The sequence below is a fragment of the Colossoma macropomum genome, unplaced genomic scaffold, assembly GCF_904425465.1.
Source record: "Colossoma macropomum unplaced genomic scaffold, Colossoma_macropomum, whole genome shotgun sequence".
Taxonomy (NCBI): Eukaryota; Metazoa; Chordata; class Actinopteri; order Characiformes; family Serrasalmidae; genus Colossoma; species Colossoma macropomum.
This window is the reverse complement of record NW_023494800.1, coordinates 8,483,694-8,500,853: the sequence shown is the minus strand read 5'-3', so window position 1 is coordinate 8,500,853 and position 17,160 is coordinate 8,483,694. Positions and strand designations below refer to the sequence as shown.

Sequence of the window (17,160 nt, the reverse complement as noted above, 5' to 3'; positions counted from 1 at the left end):
TACATAAATTAGTTATGAATATGCTGCCTGGTGTATGACACATTGTTTTATGGTAGTTTTGTGATAATGTTTTGGCTAAAAATGTATTTGAACCCATTTATTTGAATCCATACATGCCAGGAGGGTACATGGTGGGCACTGTAGGGCAGAATAGTCCCCTAAGAAAACTTTTTTCAGATTTATGACTATTTTACCATAATAAAGAGGCCAGAAGCCACGTGTTGGTTCACTGGTAGTTTTGGAGAGTAAATAAAATGGTAGAAATCACGACCCCTGGTTCCTATCACCACCAGTGTAAAGAAGCTGATAAGTTCTGAGTTGATAAGTTTCTTAGCAATGAACCGTTTCACGTCAAACCGTTTAACGACAACTCAGGCACTGAATTATTCAAACTTTTGGAAAAATTGGTGGAATTCCCCTTTAAGGTCTCACACATTTAATATTTGTAATATTTATTATTCTTTTTTTCAGTAGGCTAACATATTTCATATCTTACACGCTTTTCCTTTTTTTTAAGAAATTACCCTACTCTAAACTATTTTTGGCTTTTCTTTTGTTTTTGAAGAGTAAGTCTGGCTTATTTTTTGGACTGGAGAAGTAACTGTAAATCTTTTAACTGGACTGATACATTTAATATATTGCTGTATTTATTCTTTTCTGTACACGCGGAATTTCCTGAGGCCTTCTTGTGTATGTTTTTAAGATGGAGGATTTATCGTAAATCTGGCAACCCAGTCAGAGCACGGCCGCGCGCTCTCTAAGCCCCTCCTCCTCCGCTGCCGCCACTTCCTGAAGCCGCGGGTTTGTTTTCCTGTGTGGAGAGTGAAGATGGCCTCGGCAGAACCGACCCGCGGAGGCGAACCGGGCGTGGGGGGCGATTTCTGGGCTCAGCTCGGCCCGGTGGTCAGGAGGGACCCGGCGCTGAAGCTGCTGAGCCCCGTGAGCGGCCTGGAGCCGCTGACCTGGTCGGATGACCACCGGCTTGCAGCGTCCACCAGCAGCAGCGTGTCGCTCATGGAGCTGGTGCCGGACCTGCAGAGCGCCGGGCCGGACTTGGTGCTGCACCGAACCCACATCCCCCTTCACCAGTCCGCCTACGAGCTCCAGGTAACTCCGCGGCAGCCACTATCCGCTCTTCCTCCACAATAATATTTAAAGGGGAACTCCACCGATTTTCCAGAATTTTTGCATGATTCTGTCGTTGCGATGTAAACAAAGAAAAAAAGTCATTCTGGGTGTTTTGGTGTGAAATTGTTCGCTGTAGAGAAACTTACAGACTCAGATTTCTTTACAGTGGTGGTGATAGGAACCAGGGATGGCCATGTTTACAACACCCATTTTATTTACTCTCCAAATCCAGTATTGAACCTACACATGTCTTATGAGCTTTTATACAATGTTATTACATGACTATTTTGTTTCACAACACCCTACGTGCATGTGTTCCTCTACCACAAATGGATTAAAATAAATGGATTAACAAGCCGTTTTAGGCCAAACAAAAATGATAAAACTATCATAAAGCAGTGCCTCGGGCATCAGGCAGCACATTCATAACCATCTGATGTAATAACTTTCTATGAGGAAGCTTTTAGAGATGGATGTCTGGATCCTATCACTGTCACTGTGAACAATTCTGACTCTTAAGTTTGCCTAGACAGGAGCATTTCACACCAAACCATGCCGAATGATTTCGTTTACATCTTAACCATTAATTGCTGGCAGGCCCACCCATGAACTTCAATGTGAGCTGTTTTTATACTGCTCCTGCTGAGTAACAACATCAGTGTCTTAAATGTTGTTGTTTATCATGTAATGAATCTGTTTCTCTCCTGTTATCTGTATCCTGCCATGACCCAGAACTAATCACCCAACATCAGTCCCTGGCCTCACTAATGGTCTCACAGATGAATGCCATCATCTGATACCTTACAGAAATGTTCCAACATCTAGTGTAAAGCCTTCCCAGAAGAGAAGAGGCTGTTACTGCAGCAAATGTGGGACAAACTACCTTCTTAAAGAGGAATTCCACCATTTTTTTTAAGTTTCTGCATAATCAAATTGTTAAAATTGTTTAGTGGTTTGATGTGAAATGTGCTATTGGAATAAATGCTATATTTCTCTGTAATGGTAATCCAGGTGGATTTACTCCCAGTTTCTGCATGTTAATGTATCGGCACAGGTATTGGCATTGGCAGATATGTACGTAAAAAAAAACAGATATCAGCATTGGCCCACAATGTGCATATAGGTGCATCCATACCTATTCATCAACATTGAATATAAACACTTTGAAAACGTGTCACTGCACTGTTGAAAAAAAAAAGGTTAACCTGAAGTACTAGAAGTTCGAAAGTGCACTCAAGCTGAATTGTTTTGGATAGTAAATAAAATAGCTATGTTTGTGTGAACCCTTGTTCCTGTCACCACCATTGTAAAGAAATCAGTTGATAAGTTTCCCTACAAATTACTGTTTCACATCAAAATGACTCTAAATGACTATTTACATTTTAGTGATTGAATAATGCAGAAATTTTGAAAAACTGGACAAATTCCCCTTTAATAACCTTCAATTCAGAGGAAATGCTGGATGAGCAGACTTTTAGACATAGATGTGGTTAAAATTGGTCTTATTTTTATTATTTTGATCAAAATTATTTGCATTTATTGGACTACGTAAATGCCTTGATTGATCCAAAACTCTATAAGATCTGTAATTGGTCAGGATGCACTATAAGCAAATTCTGTGAAACGATGAACAAATAACAAATGCCAAAAAAACAAAAAAACCTTACTTGCGTCACTCTGATTGTTAGTCTGTCTGACTCTGGCAGCCTTAGCTGTCTCAGTCAAAAATGACTGATAATGCTCCTTTTGTGGTGTTTATGTAGCCAGAATCTGAAACATGAACATACTGAATGTTATTAATTGGGATTAGTTGCTCAAATATCACAACTATTTGCACACTCTGTTATCAGTATTTGTGGACCACACTATGAAGTAAGATCAATGAAAAATGTGTTTTGTATTTGGACTAATCAGTATGTTTTTTTCTAAGCTTCTCAGTTTGATCTTTGTTTTGTATGAACAGGTGGGTCCAGAGGATAAAGTGCGGAAAGCAAAAGAAAAGCTTGAAAAGTCTGACGATGCAGCTGTAAGGCAGGTCTTTATGATGGACAGGATCATGAATCCCCAAGCTGGGCCTTTGCAAGGTGTAAAGTATACAAGCTGGTCACCCCTTGGCTGTGATGTGAACGGCCGCTGCCTTCTGGCCTGCCTGACGCTGGACTGTCGCCTCACCATTCACAGCAGCCACAAACGTTTACAGTGGACACAGCTCCTGGACCTCACTGAGCTATATGGGGAGATGCTAAAGTCCAGGAACTACTCTGTGCAGAATGAAGATGTTCCTCAGCCCTCTCTGGACGACCCTGGTGAGCTGCAGAGGAGGTACCGCATGCAGACACCTGTGCGCATGGAGTGGTCCAGTTTGTGCAACACGCAGCAGGTTCAGAGCAATAATGAATGTAAAGACATTGGAACAGTTCTTCTGGCAGTGCTGATGGAGAACGGGGACCTGGTAGTATGGCAGTTTCGCCTGCCCATGCAGGGGAAGGGTTCCGTCGTTTCCTGCAACACAATCAAATCTGGCGTGTCCTCGCCGAGTGTTCTGGCTTGGTGGGAGTACGAGCACGGGGGCCGCAAGATGAGCGGCCTAATCGTGGGCAGCTCCATAGGCCCGGTGAAAATCCTGCCTGTCAACCTGAAGGCCGTGAAAGGCTACTTTACCCTAAGGCAGCCTGTGGTGCTGTGGCAGGAGACGGACCAGATCCCTGTCCACAACATCAAGTGCATTTCACTCTACCATCCGCACCAGAAGTGTAACTGCAGTCTGGTGGTGGCAGCACGAGGCTCTTATGTGTTCTGGTGTCTTCTGCTCATCTCCAAAGCTGGTCTGAACGTTCACAATTCACACGTGACTGGACTCCACTCCATGCCCATCATGTCTATGAGCACTAGCCGGAATGGGGGTTCCATCTTCACCTGCTCCATGGATGGGACGGTAAAGAAGCTTACTCCGGTCTTCACCGATGTGGCCGTTGTGTTCAAGCAGCAGGAGATAGCCCTGCCTGAAGGAGTGGCGGGCCGGCGGATCCACGGCATCTCTGTCAGCCCTAATGGAGCCTACCTGGCACTGGCCTCCACTGAGGGCTTGACTAACGGCTTGCACCCGGTCTCTCGAAGCTACCAGGTATGGAGACACTGATAATTAACATCTTGTTGTTGATGACAACAATAACTGATAATTGTACTGCGTTTTAAAACAAGTTCACACTATGATCAATATATGAGGTGCGGTGAGCAAAAGACAGGTTAACATTCATAGACCTTCCAGTGGGTCCATGAAATAAATCAGGCATGTTTATGTTTATATACTTGGATTTTCTTATCTAGAGTAATTAAACTGTAAACGTTTAACAAGTAATACCAGATAACTACCATAGTACAGCTGCGACACGTCAGATAGCAAACTAGCCAGCCAGGTTAACCATAAACTTGGGATGTGAGTGTCTGCGGTCTTATCTACTTTTGTCAGTGATTTTCCATCACAGATATTTCATCTACTTTGAGCCCTCTGAGTCTTCCAGAGACGTTTCCGAAGTTGCCTGTGTTTTTCTGTATGTGCAGCGTGTTTATGAAGTGTAGCGTTGGTGTCGTCATTTTGATGAAAGTGCTTCCTGAGTTTGCAGAGTGTCTACGAATTTGCAGGGTGGTTGTAAAATGCAGCGCCCATGTTGTCATTTTGATGATAGTGTTTTCTGCGTTTTGCAGCTTGTTTTAATTTGCAGTTTGTTGGGTCTTCTTTTTAAATTTAAGAACAGTGCATCTATAAATGTTAACTATTAAGCTGTCTTTTCCAACAAATGATTAATGCCCAGGTGGGGCACAGCATGATCAAGCAAAAAGGGGGTGTCACATCGGTTGTTGGCTATAATTCCAGTATTTTTACCTTAATCTGCAAATAATATCATTTCTGTATCGTGCACCCCTGCTACCAGGTGCAGTTTATCACGCTGAAGACTCCGGATGAGGCTGCAGCTGAGCTCCTGGAGTCACAGCAGCAGAGCCTCTACAGGCAGACAGACCTGCTGGACCTGGTTCGGTGGCGGGTGCTGAAAGACAAACGCATCCCGCCCTTCCTCCAGGATGAAATAGACGACAAAGTGCACACCTCAGGCTGCACCTACCTGTGGCGCTTCAAGCTCTTTCTTCTCCGCATCCTCTACCAGTCCATGCAGAAGGCACCAGTGGAGGCACGTTGGAAACCCTCGCACCAGGACAGTAAGGTTTTTCTGGGTGATGAGGAGGTGGGTGGAGACGAGGGCGAGCAGGGGGAAGGGAGCCAGGTAGCCGAGGCCTCCGGCCTGGAGGAGTCCAAACAGAAGGAAGCTGAGGGAGAGTTCAGCGAAGAGCAGATAAATGAGATCACGGCATGGATCGAAGAGGTAGAGTCCCACCTAACACGTGAGCACATGAAGAGAGTGCTGGGAGAGGTATACCTCCACACGCTTATTACTGAGAATACCTGCATCCCCACCAAAGGGCTCTGTGACTTCCTCTCAAATGACCCCACCAATGAAGACAGAGCAGCCAAGGTGAGAGTCCTCATATGACAAATGTCACTGCAACAAATATTGCATCCTATAGCAAATATCGTACTTCTGTTGAGGGCTGTTGCCATCAATTAAAAAAATTATAATTTACAGATGATTTTGATCATTTATATTTGTATTTCATGTTTTAAAAGGACTATAAAATGTGACAGTTTTGCTCATATTTGTGTGTGTACACACATACACCTAAATTGTATCTACACTCTTTGTCCATTTTATTAGCTGTATTTACTATATATGAGCACTTTGTAGTTCTGCAATTACGAACTGTAGTCCATCTGTTTCTCTGCATACTTTGTTAGCCTCTTTTCACCTTGTTCATCAATGGTCTGCTCTGTGGTGGTCCTGTGGGGGCCTGTGGGGAAGAACAGGATAAAAGGGGCTAACAAAGTATTCAGAGAAACAGATGGACTACAGTCTGTATCTGTAGAACTACAAAGTGCTCCGGTATGGTAAGTGACATAAAAAAAAGGGACAAAGAGGGTAAATACAAGAAGGTGTACTGTTTTATATATAGTGTATATATATTACACTTTACTAGTATAAAACTAGTGCCTTATTGTGTCGCCAGTGAAGTGTTGTTAAGGACATTAGAGAGGAGGCAGAGATAGCTTGGCTTTTTTGCGAACTATTCTAGCTGATGTTGGCCTGGTCCAGAAACAATATGTTCCTCTGACAAACTAACAAGTTGGCACATCATCCCCTGAAGAAAAATGACCTTGTGTACAGGGCATAGAGTGTAGAGTGCTCATTGTCATCCAACGTGGTAGATGTAATGATTTCCCCTTTTCCCCTTTCCGATGCCGATACTGCATACCAGTACCAACACGAACTCTGTCTAACCCCCATGTGTCAAACACAAGGCCCGCAGGCCAAGTCAGGCCTGTGGCACAATCCTATTTGGCCCGCAAAAATATTTTAATTTTCTATCGATATAAGCCCATTTCACCATGAACTGCGCTACAGTTCCCAGCATGCACTGCAACATAATGTGCTCCCACCCCCTCCCCAACAACGATCTATGGGACTGCACCACAAAAACAAAAAACAAAGATGCCAGGTGTCTAGTTCAAGCAAATTAGCAGTTTTAGAAAACCTACTGTACACTGGGGACATTTAAAGAGTAATCTGAGCACTGCAGCTAATTTAGTCTACTGTTTTATATAAACAATTCGTTTTTTATTTAAAATTATTTTTCAGTTCATTGCCTGTTTTTTGCCGTTGTAGTTTTGGCATATTTTGAACAAACAATGGCCAGTTAGGGTCATGGCAAAATGTTAAGTAAAAATAAAATAAAAACACAGCTGGCCAACGGATTTGTTGAGATTTCAGTGGTTGAGTTTTACACTCCTGATCTAACCTAACTAGCTTATGAGCCCTGATAACCATTATTATTAAATATTTTATGTCTTTGTCTTGTGTGATAATAAAAAAATGTGTGTATATATGTATGTATGTGTGTGTGTGTGTGTATATATCTATCTATCTGTCTATATATATATATATATATATATATATATATATATATATATATATATATATATATAGTGTGTGTGTGTATATGTATGGATGTGTATATACATATATGTGTATGTGGTGTAGTAAAAACTGTTGGCACACTAATCCAAATGTTTTTATATGTCAGGTTTAAATCAGAGATGTAAGTTAAACACTACTTCTGTGAAGCCACCATCCAACACACCTGACTTAAAATATCATTAACATTCCGGAAACTTAAATACTGATATGAATTAATATTGTCTCTTGGTAATAAAATGTCTTTAAGAAAGACTGCAGATACACTGAAAAATCCAAAATCAACAGAAGGCTCCACAAACCTAGTTGAGCATCAGGTGTGCAGTCTCATCCACTCCATGCTTAGACTTCAAGCTATTATCCAAAAGAAGGAATATGCAACAAAATACTAACCTACATAAAATACTACATACTAATCTACATAAAGGAAAGAGGCACTAAGATTTATCCCACTAATGTCTGAGTATTTTTATTTGCCTTACTTTTCAGTTAATTACTGTTATCATTGCTGGTTGTTGTAACTTCTCTGACTGATGCAAATATAGAAATTACAATTTTACTATAATATATTTATTTATTTATTATAATATACTATATATATTAATATATATAATATTAATTTAGCTTGGAAAGTCATAAATAAACAAGACACAAATTGCATTCAGAGAGTGTCCCAAGACTCCCATTGAGCATAAACATATTGTTGATTCTAAACAATGTTATCATTAGTCATGACTTTGTTTGTAGTCAGATATGCTCCCTGTGGTGTGTTATATGTAAAGATTGTTGAATGCTGCTTATGAATATAGGAACATTGTTCCTTTGGATTGCGTTGTTCCAGCCCTTTTACATCTACAACTGAGTGTCAAATCTATGTAGAAATCTTAACTTAAATAACATACAGATTTATAACTTACTCTGACACTAACATGCCTATCACAAACTCAAACTTTTTTTGAATGCAAATGTCATAGTGTTAAGACAGTGTAAGTTATAACGCATAATGTTCGTATTTATGTCATTAACTTCATATTTTATGAATTCTGTTATTATAGGAAGCATAATCCTTCCACATATTAGTATAAAGGTTAATCTCAAATATAGCTGCAGCATTAGATTTGTACTGTAAAGCTTTGCAGTTATGAGGAAAAAGGGCAGGAAGACTGTAAACAGAGTCAGGCTAGAACCTATTATAGTAATACGTCGGCTTTATTTAAGGACGGTGATGCGTTTCAACTGTGTTTGCACAAAAAGTAATAATCTAATGCATAGAAACTCTGGGGAAATAAAGAAGCACAACAGAAAAATGTGTGCTAATGGAGGAAGCAGCTCACACGCCCAATCCCAGCATATCTACAGTGATGGAATAGGAAATAAATAGATAACCAGTATATCTAGGCTGCTTGGAAATGTGTCTTTTAGTAGCTAGCAAACAGTATGTGGCTTATGCTCAGTCTGTTATGTCCTGCCCCCTCCACAGGTCCTGATTGGTCACATAATGAAGAAGATGAACAAGCAGACGTTTCCAGAGCACTGCAGCTTGTGTAAAGAGATCTTGCCCTTTACTGACCGCAAGCAGGCTGTGTGCAGTAATGGACATATGTGGCTCAGGTAGGACTGATTCCAATATGCTGCTGGACTGTTGTTTCTGCATAGCCTTATCATATACAGTTCATACTCCACACTCCATATTACTGCATACATCACACAACATATGATTATATTCAGCCGCAGAGTGATACGCTTTCTGATACAGTCACATGCAGAAGTTTGAAGACCCCTTGTCAAATTACATTTTGTTGATTTTCTAAGAGAAAACAAGTTAACACGTCCTCTACAGAATACACACTTAAAATATGACAGTTTTTATGTATACCGACCAGCCACATCATTAAGTACACCTCCTTGTATCTACACTTATTGTCAATTCAATCAGCTTTACTTACCATTATAGGTGCTTTTTTACAGTTCTACAATTACAGACTGTAGTCCATCTGCTTCTCTGCATACTTTAACCCCCTTTTACCCTGTTTTTCAATGGTCAGGACCCTCACAGAGCAGGTATTATTTGGGTGATGGATAATTCTCAGCACTGCAGTGACACGGACGTGGACACCCAAGCTTTTGCGTATGGCTATATATTAATGAGATATGGTTAAAGACTGGCCTACACTATTTTGACAAAAATATTTTGTTAGAACATGTGAATGCGTTTTATACTTTGTTATCTATTTAAATTAGCTAACTACATTGACCTTATATTCTACCTTCAGATAAATGAAACTGTGCATGAGCAGAGATGCTCATTAGCATATTTAAAATATACAGGTGAGGAGTTTTACTCAGTCACGTGTGTGACTTTGTTCTCCCCAAAACAATTTATAAACAGTATATTTTTTGTTTTAATGGTAAAGATATGCCATGGAAAAAGCAGTCTTACATTCAAGAAATATATTTTCACTTAAACGTATACTGACGTTTACATATTGCAAACTCCGATTGGTACTTTGGCAGTTCTGATGTCTGCTGCACCAAATTTAGTCCCCAACTCATATCAATCCAAAGAAAACAGCAGTAAAAATAGTCAAAAATCGCTCAACAGAAAAGACCAACAGCATTAGTTTTCTGTCAGTTCATTGTAAAAACATCACAGAAACTATAGTAACTAAGAAAATCATGAAAATGAATAGACAGGGGCTTTAAGGATGCAACGATATGGAAATTGTGGGCTGATGCCGATATCTTAAACACCATGATACACCATATATACACACACACACATCATAATACTGTTTATGTTTCGACTTGTACATACTTGATGCTGATGTTGACGTATACATGTTTGTAAAATGAAGTAATTAGGACAATCTACCAACATTAGCTTTACATGGAAATGTCACATTTATTTGTAGTGGGTTACAAATGCAGTATAATGAATAAACTGCAGGCATTTTAGCACACTAATCTAGCATCACCTTAACATTCTGCTCTTCCAGAATACAAATAATTTGTCACCAAATATTGGTCAAATCTGTCTGTCCAATGCCACTATTTATTTATTTTATTTTTTTTAATCTGCTGATACTGTTACGATGCTTGTTATCATTGTATGTATTGATTTTGTATTTGTATACACATATACATAACATACTGTAGCAAATTTTACCATTTATAATATGTTCATATCCCATATCCCACTGTTATGTTCATATCCTATATCCCAGTTAATCGTCCCTTCAGAACATGTTGAATGAGGCCATGTTTAAAAGATTTAGTTACTTCATTTATTATAGTATATTACTATTTGAAGAGTTTTTGAAAGTTTGAAATAATTAAGCTGTTAATTAAACTCTAACAATAACGTATACTTTCATTCGAGTTAACATTGATACTATAGCAAAAAAAAAAGCCATTTTCATACTGAACACTGTAATACTACATTTGGTATCAAACTTAAGAGTGCCCATTTCCATATTATGGCCTCACTGAATACTGTGATTAATAAATGATAGATTATGTGACTCTCATTTGCATGAAGCATTACATACTAACACTAACATCACTCAGGATCACAGTCCTGTTATAACAGTATAACAGTTATAATTATTTAAGAAAGAATTGCATATTTCTGCCTTAGTGTGCAATACAGCATTGGATAACAGACAAATGATAACGTTCCAATGGCAACAAAAAGGGAATTAAATGGAGTTTACTGCCCCTAATGGTTAACACATGGAAGTGCTGGCTGCAGTGCTGTTGGTCCAGCCATTGTAATACAAGGCTTGACCATTTTCTCAGCCTCCTGCTTCTCTCTCTCTCTCTCTCTCTCTCTCTCTCTCTCTCTCTCTCAGGTGTGTGCGGTCCTATCAGGTCTGTCAGAATGTGACTTATCGACGCTGTCTGCTACAGGACAGCATAGCTTCAGTGCCACAGCCTGAGGGTAAGCCCTACTGCTCTATCCACCCATACTCAGTGGCCATTTCTACCACAACCTGTTATACAGCACACACACACTAACAATACCTGTAATAACGCACTGCACCAGAAAAAATTCTCATGCTGCTTCACCTGTGTAGCATCTTAAAAACACCAGGATACACACACACACACACACACACACACACACTCACCCTAATACTGTTTCTAATATGTGACACATCAGCATTAAAGGGGAATTCTTTCATTATTAAATTGTTAGGATGTAAACAAAGCCATTCAGAGTGATTTGATGTTAAATGCACCATTTTTGAGAAATAGGAGTGATAGGAGCCAGACACGAAAGAGTAAAAGCTCCCTCATAGAAAGTTATTACTTAGAATGGTTACAGGTACACTTCCTGATGTCTGAGACATTGTTTTAGGTTTTGTTTTAAGGTTTGAGATAAGGTTTTGCTCCAAAACTTATTTTTTAAACTCATTCATGGGGGTGGGGTACATGCAGGGCGTTGTAAAGCAAGCTGGTAAAATTATTTTTTACTACTTTGTTTACTACTTTGAAAAATAATACACTGAAGAATGTCTTGTGTGACCAAAACATTTGCACTGCTAAAAATCTCACTTAAACTAGAGTTTGCTCTGGATTATATTTGCATTGTAAACATCATATTCTCATCATATTCTACTGCTATTTTAAAGAATTTGGAGTTGCCAAGTTTCTCTAGTGCACCTTTTCAAAAATTAAACCACTCTGAGTGACAGTTTACATCTCAATGATTGAATTAAGCAGAAATTTTGAAACACCAGTGGAATTTCCCTTTAAAACACTTACTTGCTTACTACCTTGTAACGGACACCTATACTCCCTGTTACAGCAGGCATCTTCAGCATTTGGAGTCTCATGCATGAATATAACCTTGCAGCCTCTAATAGCTCTAACACAGATTCTCATTCATTCAACACATTTGCCCTGTGGCTAATACTTCACACTAACACATGTACCCTGCCTCTAATACGTCATGCTAGCACATTCAGTTTGCCTTTAAATTCTTACACCAATCTTACACATCTACCCTGCATCTAAAATCTCACACCAGGGCACTTACCCTGTGTATTATATTACATCACAGAACATAAACGCACGCACAACACACAAACTGACCTCAGCTCTCATTAAATGTCAGTTAAATGTCTGAAGTCAGTGTGTGTGTTGTTGTGTGAGCGCTCATGATAGCACATGAATGCGCACACAACACACAAACTGACATCAGCTCTCATTAAACATGTATTACCTAACGAAACCCCAACTCTCCGCCTGCATTGTGACAGGACGGGGGCTGACAAGGTGAGCCCTACCAGTGAAACACAATCACGGAAAACACCAATTTGATTGCGGGGTTGTATTTGCTGCGGATGGTTCTTGCGTCACACTGAATGCCTCTCTTAGGTTTCCTCTCTCTCTGCTCCCCTTTATAGATCCAGACTGGGTAAAGAAGATCTTACAAGGACCGTGTACGTTTTGTGACTCTCCGCTTCTCTGACACACCTAAGGTCACCACCACACTGCCCAAGGCTGCTGACATGCACCGCATCCCTAATGGATGCTACATAAACTAAGGAGGACTGTTTCTTCTTTTTTTTTATTTTTATACCAGATAAGCCAGTATAATGAACGTAATCTGAAATTACCCCTAACCATGTAACTATTATGTGTTTGATTTCCTGCTGTTACCCCATGGCTATTCCAGTACTTCTGTTTTTCTTTATGTAGCAAAGAGGTCAGCAGTGTGCAGAAGTGGGATGACTGCTTTCCTCCAGCCATAGATACCTTTTGCTATTCCTATCTGAAACGCATTTTCTGTTGTCCCAGAGATTGATCTTATGCTGCTATGACACACTACTTTTTTGCCATAGACACGCATGCTTCCTTGGAGCCTCGTTGTGTTGTTTCCGATTCTTAATTGGCTTTGGAAACATTTCCGTGAGCCGCAGCCTTTCCTCTTCAGATGGGAACTTTATATAGGCGGGATGAGGAGGGAGAAAAAGATGAGAGAGAAAAAAGCATGCACAAGAGAGAGATGCAGCGAGAGACGGAGGTAAAAGTGTGCTTTAAGACTGATTCGGTTCTTCCCAAGGGGCAGGCCTCTAATGAGATACCAGAGTAATGAGGTGCAGATTCCAGCCACAGATGTGATTCTCATTTTAATTAAGAGGGGGGCGGTTAGAGTGCATATTGTTAAATATAGTTAACCCTCTATTTGAGGAACCGTGGGGAATATATACACTGGCCATGGACTTCGACCCTACAACCCCCTGCCCTATTCCCTCTACTCCTACACAGGGGTCAGTGGCACGAGATGAAAGATGGATACAAGGCCTGTTAGAGCCGGGCGTTCAGCTCCGTCATGTTCACTCTCATCCTCTGCTGATCCCACAGCCTACCCTGCTTCCTCTCTGTGGTCACTGGAGACGATCACTCGCCCACAGGGCTGGACGTGAGTGGCAGCTAAGGTCTCTGATGATTAGGCAGGATGAAGATGGCTGTGTGATTGCAAATAATCCAGCCCCCTAGTTCTCATTCAGTTAGCACTAGCTACTTTCACAGAATGTAGTAAAAGTAGCTAGCTGCTGTTTGTGTTTCTTGTTGCTATTGCTTTATTATTTTTTGTCCATATTGATGCACAAACCAAGCACTCGCTGCAGCCAAAGGCATCAAATATGTGTTGTTTAAAAATGTCCACCAACCAGGGGTGCAGTGAAATAGGAATTGTGTGCTGATGCCAATATCTGATATTTTTCTTGCACACATCAGCTGATATTGATAGGTAAACATAAACAGATTACATCTACCTGGGTTAGCTTTACTTCTCAGACAAGGGTTTAGCCTAGTCCTGGGCTACAAGGCATTCTGAATGGAGATTCTCCATTAAAAGGAAAGTATCGACCAAGACTAGGCTTAATCTATGTCCAAACAAACCGACCCTAGTTTCTTACGAATGCAGTACAGTGAATAAATGAATAAAACACAGACGTTGTAGCCCAGTTGACGCTTAAACGTTGTGTTTAGGCCTGTCATGATCATGAAATTTTATGTGATGATTAATGGCCATAGCAGTAACTGACAATATTATTATTATTAACAATATATGTCTTTTTTGTGCATTGAGGCAATTATTAAAGTACTATTGTAGTAGCTGATTAGCTGTCTTGTTCCCTAGCTGTCGAAACTTAATAGCGCCAAACTGATGACAGAAAAAGATCGAGCTGAAATAAGCAAACATTACTCAGTGCTGCCCTCTAAAGATTTTACAGCAACAAAAGTTAGAGATTGTGGTGTTTTCATAAGACCCCTAACATGTCTTACTAAATGTTTTCTGCTTTTTTTATTTACAGGTATTTGCCTGAACCCAACTAATAAACATACCCAGTTCACATTTGTTGTTGCAAAAAAGTAATCGCTGTGGTCAGCAACAAAATTGTGATCAGCTCAAATAATGATGTAATAATTGTGACAGGACTATCTAGAGTATAATAAATACCTAATCGGATAAAATCTAAACATCTGTCCGATGCTGTTAATTATTTAAAGCAGATATCTGCTTATGCCGATATGATTCCAATATTGCTGTGCAACCCCAAATAAAATGCAGACATTTTATTGTAGTAGCCCAGCGTCACCAGCATTTGTACCATCTTAAAACTGTGAATGGATTTGAAAGGAACCTGTTTTTTTTGTTTCTGAATGTGACTATAGGAAGAAGCTGTATAAACGTTCAACATACATACAGTACACACTAATCATCATGCAGAGACTAAATGTCACAATCTGTAACGCTGAACATAATATTTTTTTTCCTTCCTGCAATTTGTGCTGTTTGTCAAATGGAACTTGGCCTTTTGGTGTGAGTGTGTGCTGTGCTGATAGGTGGAGACTGATTCTGTTAGCTGTGTTTTGGCAGAACCTCCTACTTCTTTAATATAACGATCTGTCAGAAAGCATTTCTACAATAATTACAGCCCCCCCTCCTTCTTCCTCTTTGTGTGCACTCTCTCAGCACTTCAAAAGGAGGTTTCTTTTTCCTTCCCATACAATATTCATAACCTTTGTGTCCGTGGCTGAACTGCTTTAAACAGTCATCCGGATTATCTTCCTTACTTTTATTTAAGGTAATACCGCATCGCATCTGAACATATTTTAATATATATATCTCCTCTCATAAGAAGATCTTATACACCCAATTTGTTGAGCCAAAACATTATGCTAAGTCTGAATCCTTTCATCTTCCCCAGTGTTTTGTTCATGCTTATTTCTGCATGAACTTTGCAGCACAAAGCTCAGTTTTATTCATTGGCTGCCACTGTTTATAAAGTTATATAGGGGAGCTGCTGTGCACTCCAGGTACTGGGGCCATTCCTTTATATTCTGCTGCTTTTATTCTGTATTTGGTCCTGTCACCACACGAGATGGGCCAAAATAAATCAAGATCTATATAGATACAGACTTATATATCTATATCTGTGGAATGATCCCTTTTTTCTGCCAAGAGAAAACTGTTCATATAATACTGTATCATGTAAATAAAACTTATGTTTTGTAAAGTAAATTGTGATTATTTTATTGTTGACTGACAGGTTTGTTTCATATTAAACACTAGTACACTAGTACTAGTTTCTCATTAAACCTTATAATGGTGTGATTATTTACAGTAGCCTACTACTGATTTATACACTCTTAAAAATCACGGTGCCAAAAATGGTTCTTTAGAGCGGTGGTTCTCAATCCTGGTCCTGGAGTACTACTGCCTTGCAGTGCCCTGCTCTAACATGCCCAGCTGACCTTAACAAGGGCATGATAAGGAGTTCATTGGTTGCATCAGGGTGTGTTGGGAGCAGGGAGATTCTAAAACGACAGGTTTTGGACAGTGGTTCTTCAGGACCAAGATTGAGAACTGCTTTAGAGCAGTGCCACAGAACAGATGTCTTAAAATACAGACCTTGAATTCCAGTTTCTGGTCCTGGATTTTGTAATCACTGGTCAGTATGGCACTAGATGGCCAATCGGTTACATCGACAGTTCAATTAAATACTATTTGTTGCTAAATTCAGGACTGTAAACTGAACTGAAGGTCCACATTTGCATGCTACTGCCATAGAAGAACCACACTGGTTCCATAAAGATTTTCATGGATGGTTCTTTAAAGAATAATCTCTGTAAATGAAATAATGTGAAGGTTCTAGGAAAGTAACAGTACAACGTATCGTATCAAACGGTCACATCGTACCGTTGTATTGTGACTAACATTATTTTGTGACCAGTTTGTTAGCTTGGGACAAACATATTAGCTTGTAGATAGTGTTAGATGGGCACAACTTTTGTTTCAAGTGTTTATATGTTTATAATATTGAATGCTCTACTAAACTAAAAATAGGAATAATAACGTATTAACAACCATTTATAACCAATCCTTATTTTTGTTGTATGAAAAATGTATTACATTGCATTGCCTTGCATTGAATTCTGAATTTTGTTAACCATTCCACCCCAAAAGGATCTATACCAAAGAAATGTTTTTCCTGGAACCTTACACCCATGCCGAGAACCAATAATAGCTGACCTTATTAAAAAGTGTAGTTCCATATAAGATCATAATTTTAAAGTTACAGAAAAACTATCCTATGTTAATGTTATGTGAGTTTGCAAGCAAATATGCAGAACATATTTCATTTTGCCAAAAAAAACTGGGCTACTTAATGAAGAAACCCCCATTATTCCAGCAGACGGGAAAAAAGATGGAGCTGACATCAATAAAACAGTGTTTGGGAGCGGTTTTGTGGGGGAAGACTTTCTGATGTGGCTTGACTCCACAGCGTATGCACCCAGCATGAATACATTTCCTCTGTAGTCTTAAAGTATTCAGTGGAGAAGCGTACCCTCAAACTTGTCATCAGTAATTAAGTCTGTCTGTGGGTTGCCTTCAGGCCCAGGTTTTTACCATGGATTCTCAAATCAGGCT

The 17,160-nt window shown here is 39.7% G+C and overlaps 1 protein-coding gene across 1 annotated transcript; it reads left to right on the top strand.

Annotated features, from left to right (window-relative positions):
• The first annotated feature begins 811 nt into the window (after positions 1-811).
• Positions 812-12,836, top strand: gtf3c4 (general transcription factor IIIC, polypeptide 4). Its single transcript, XM_036588630.1, has 6 exons — positions 812-1,107; positions 3,092-4,252; positions 5,061-5,657; positions 8,692-8,822; positions 11,063-11,151; positions 12,623-12,836. The coding sequence occupies exons 1-6, from the start codon at positions 829-831 to the stop codon at positions 12,685-12,687; spliced, it is 2,322 nt and encodes a 773-aa protein (XP_036444523.1). The 5' UTR covers positions 812-828; the 3' UTR covers positions 12,688-12,836.
• The last annotated feature ends 4,324 nt before the right edge of the window (positions 12,837-17,160 follow it).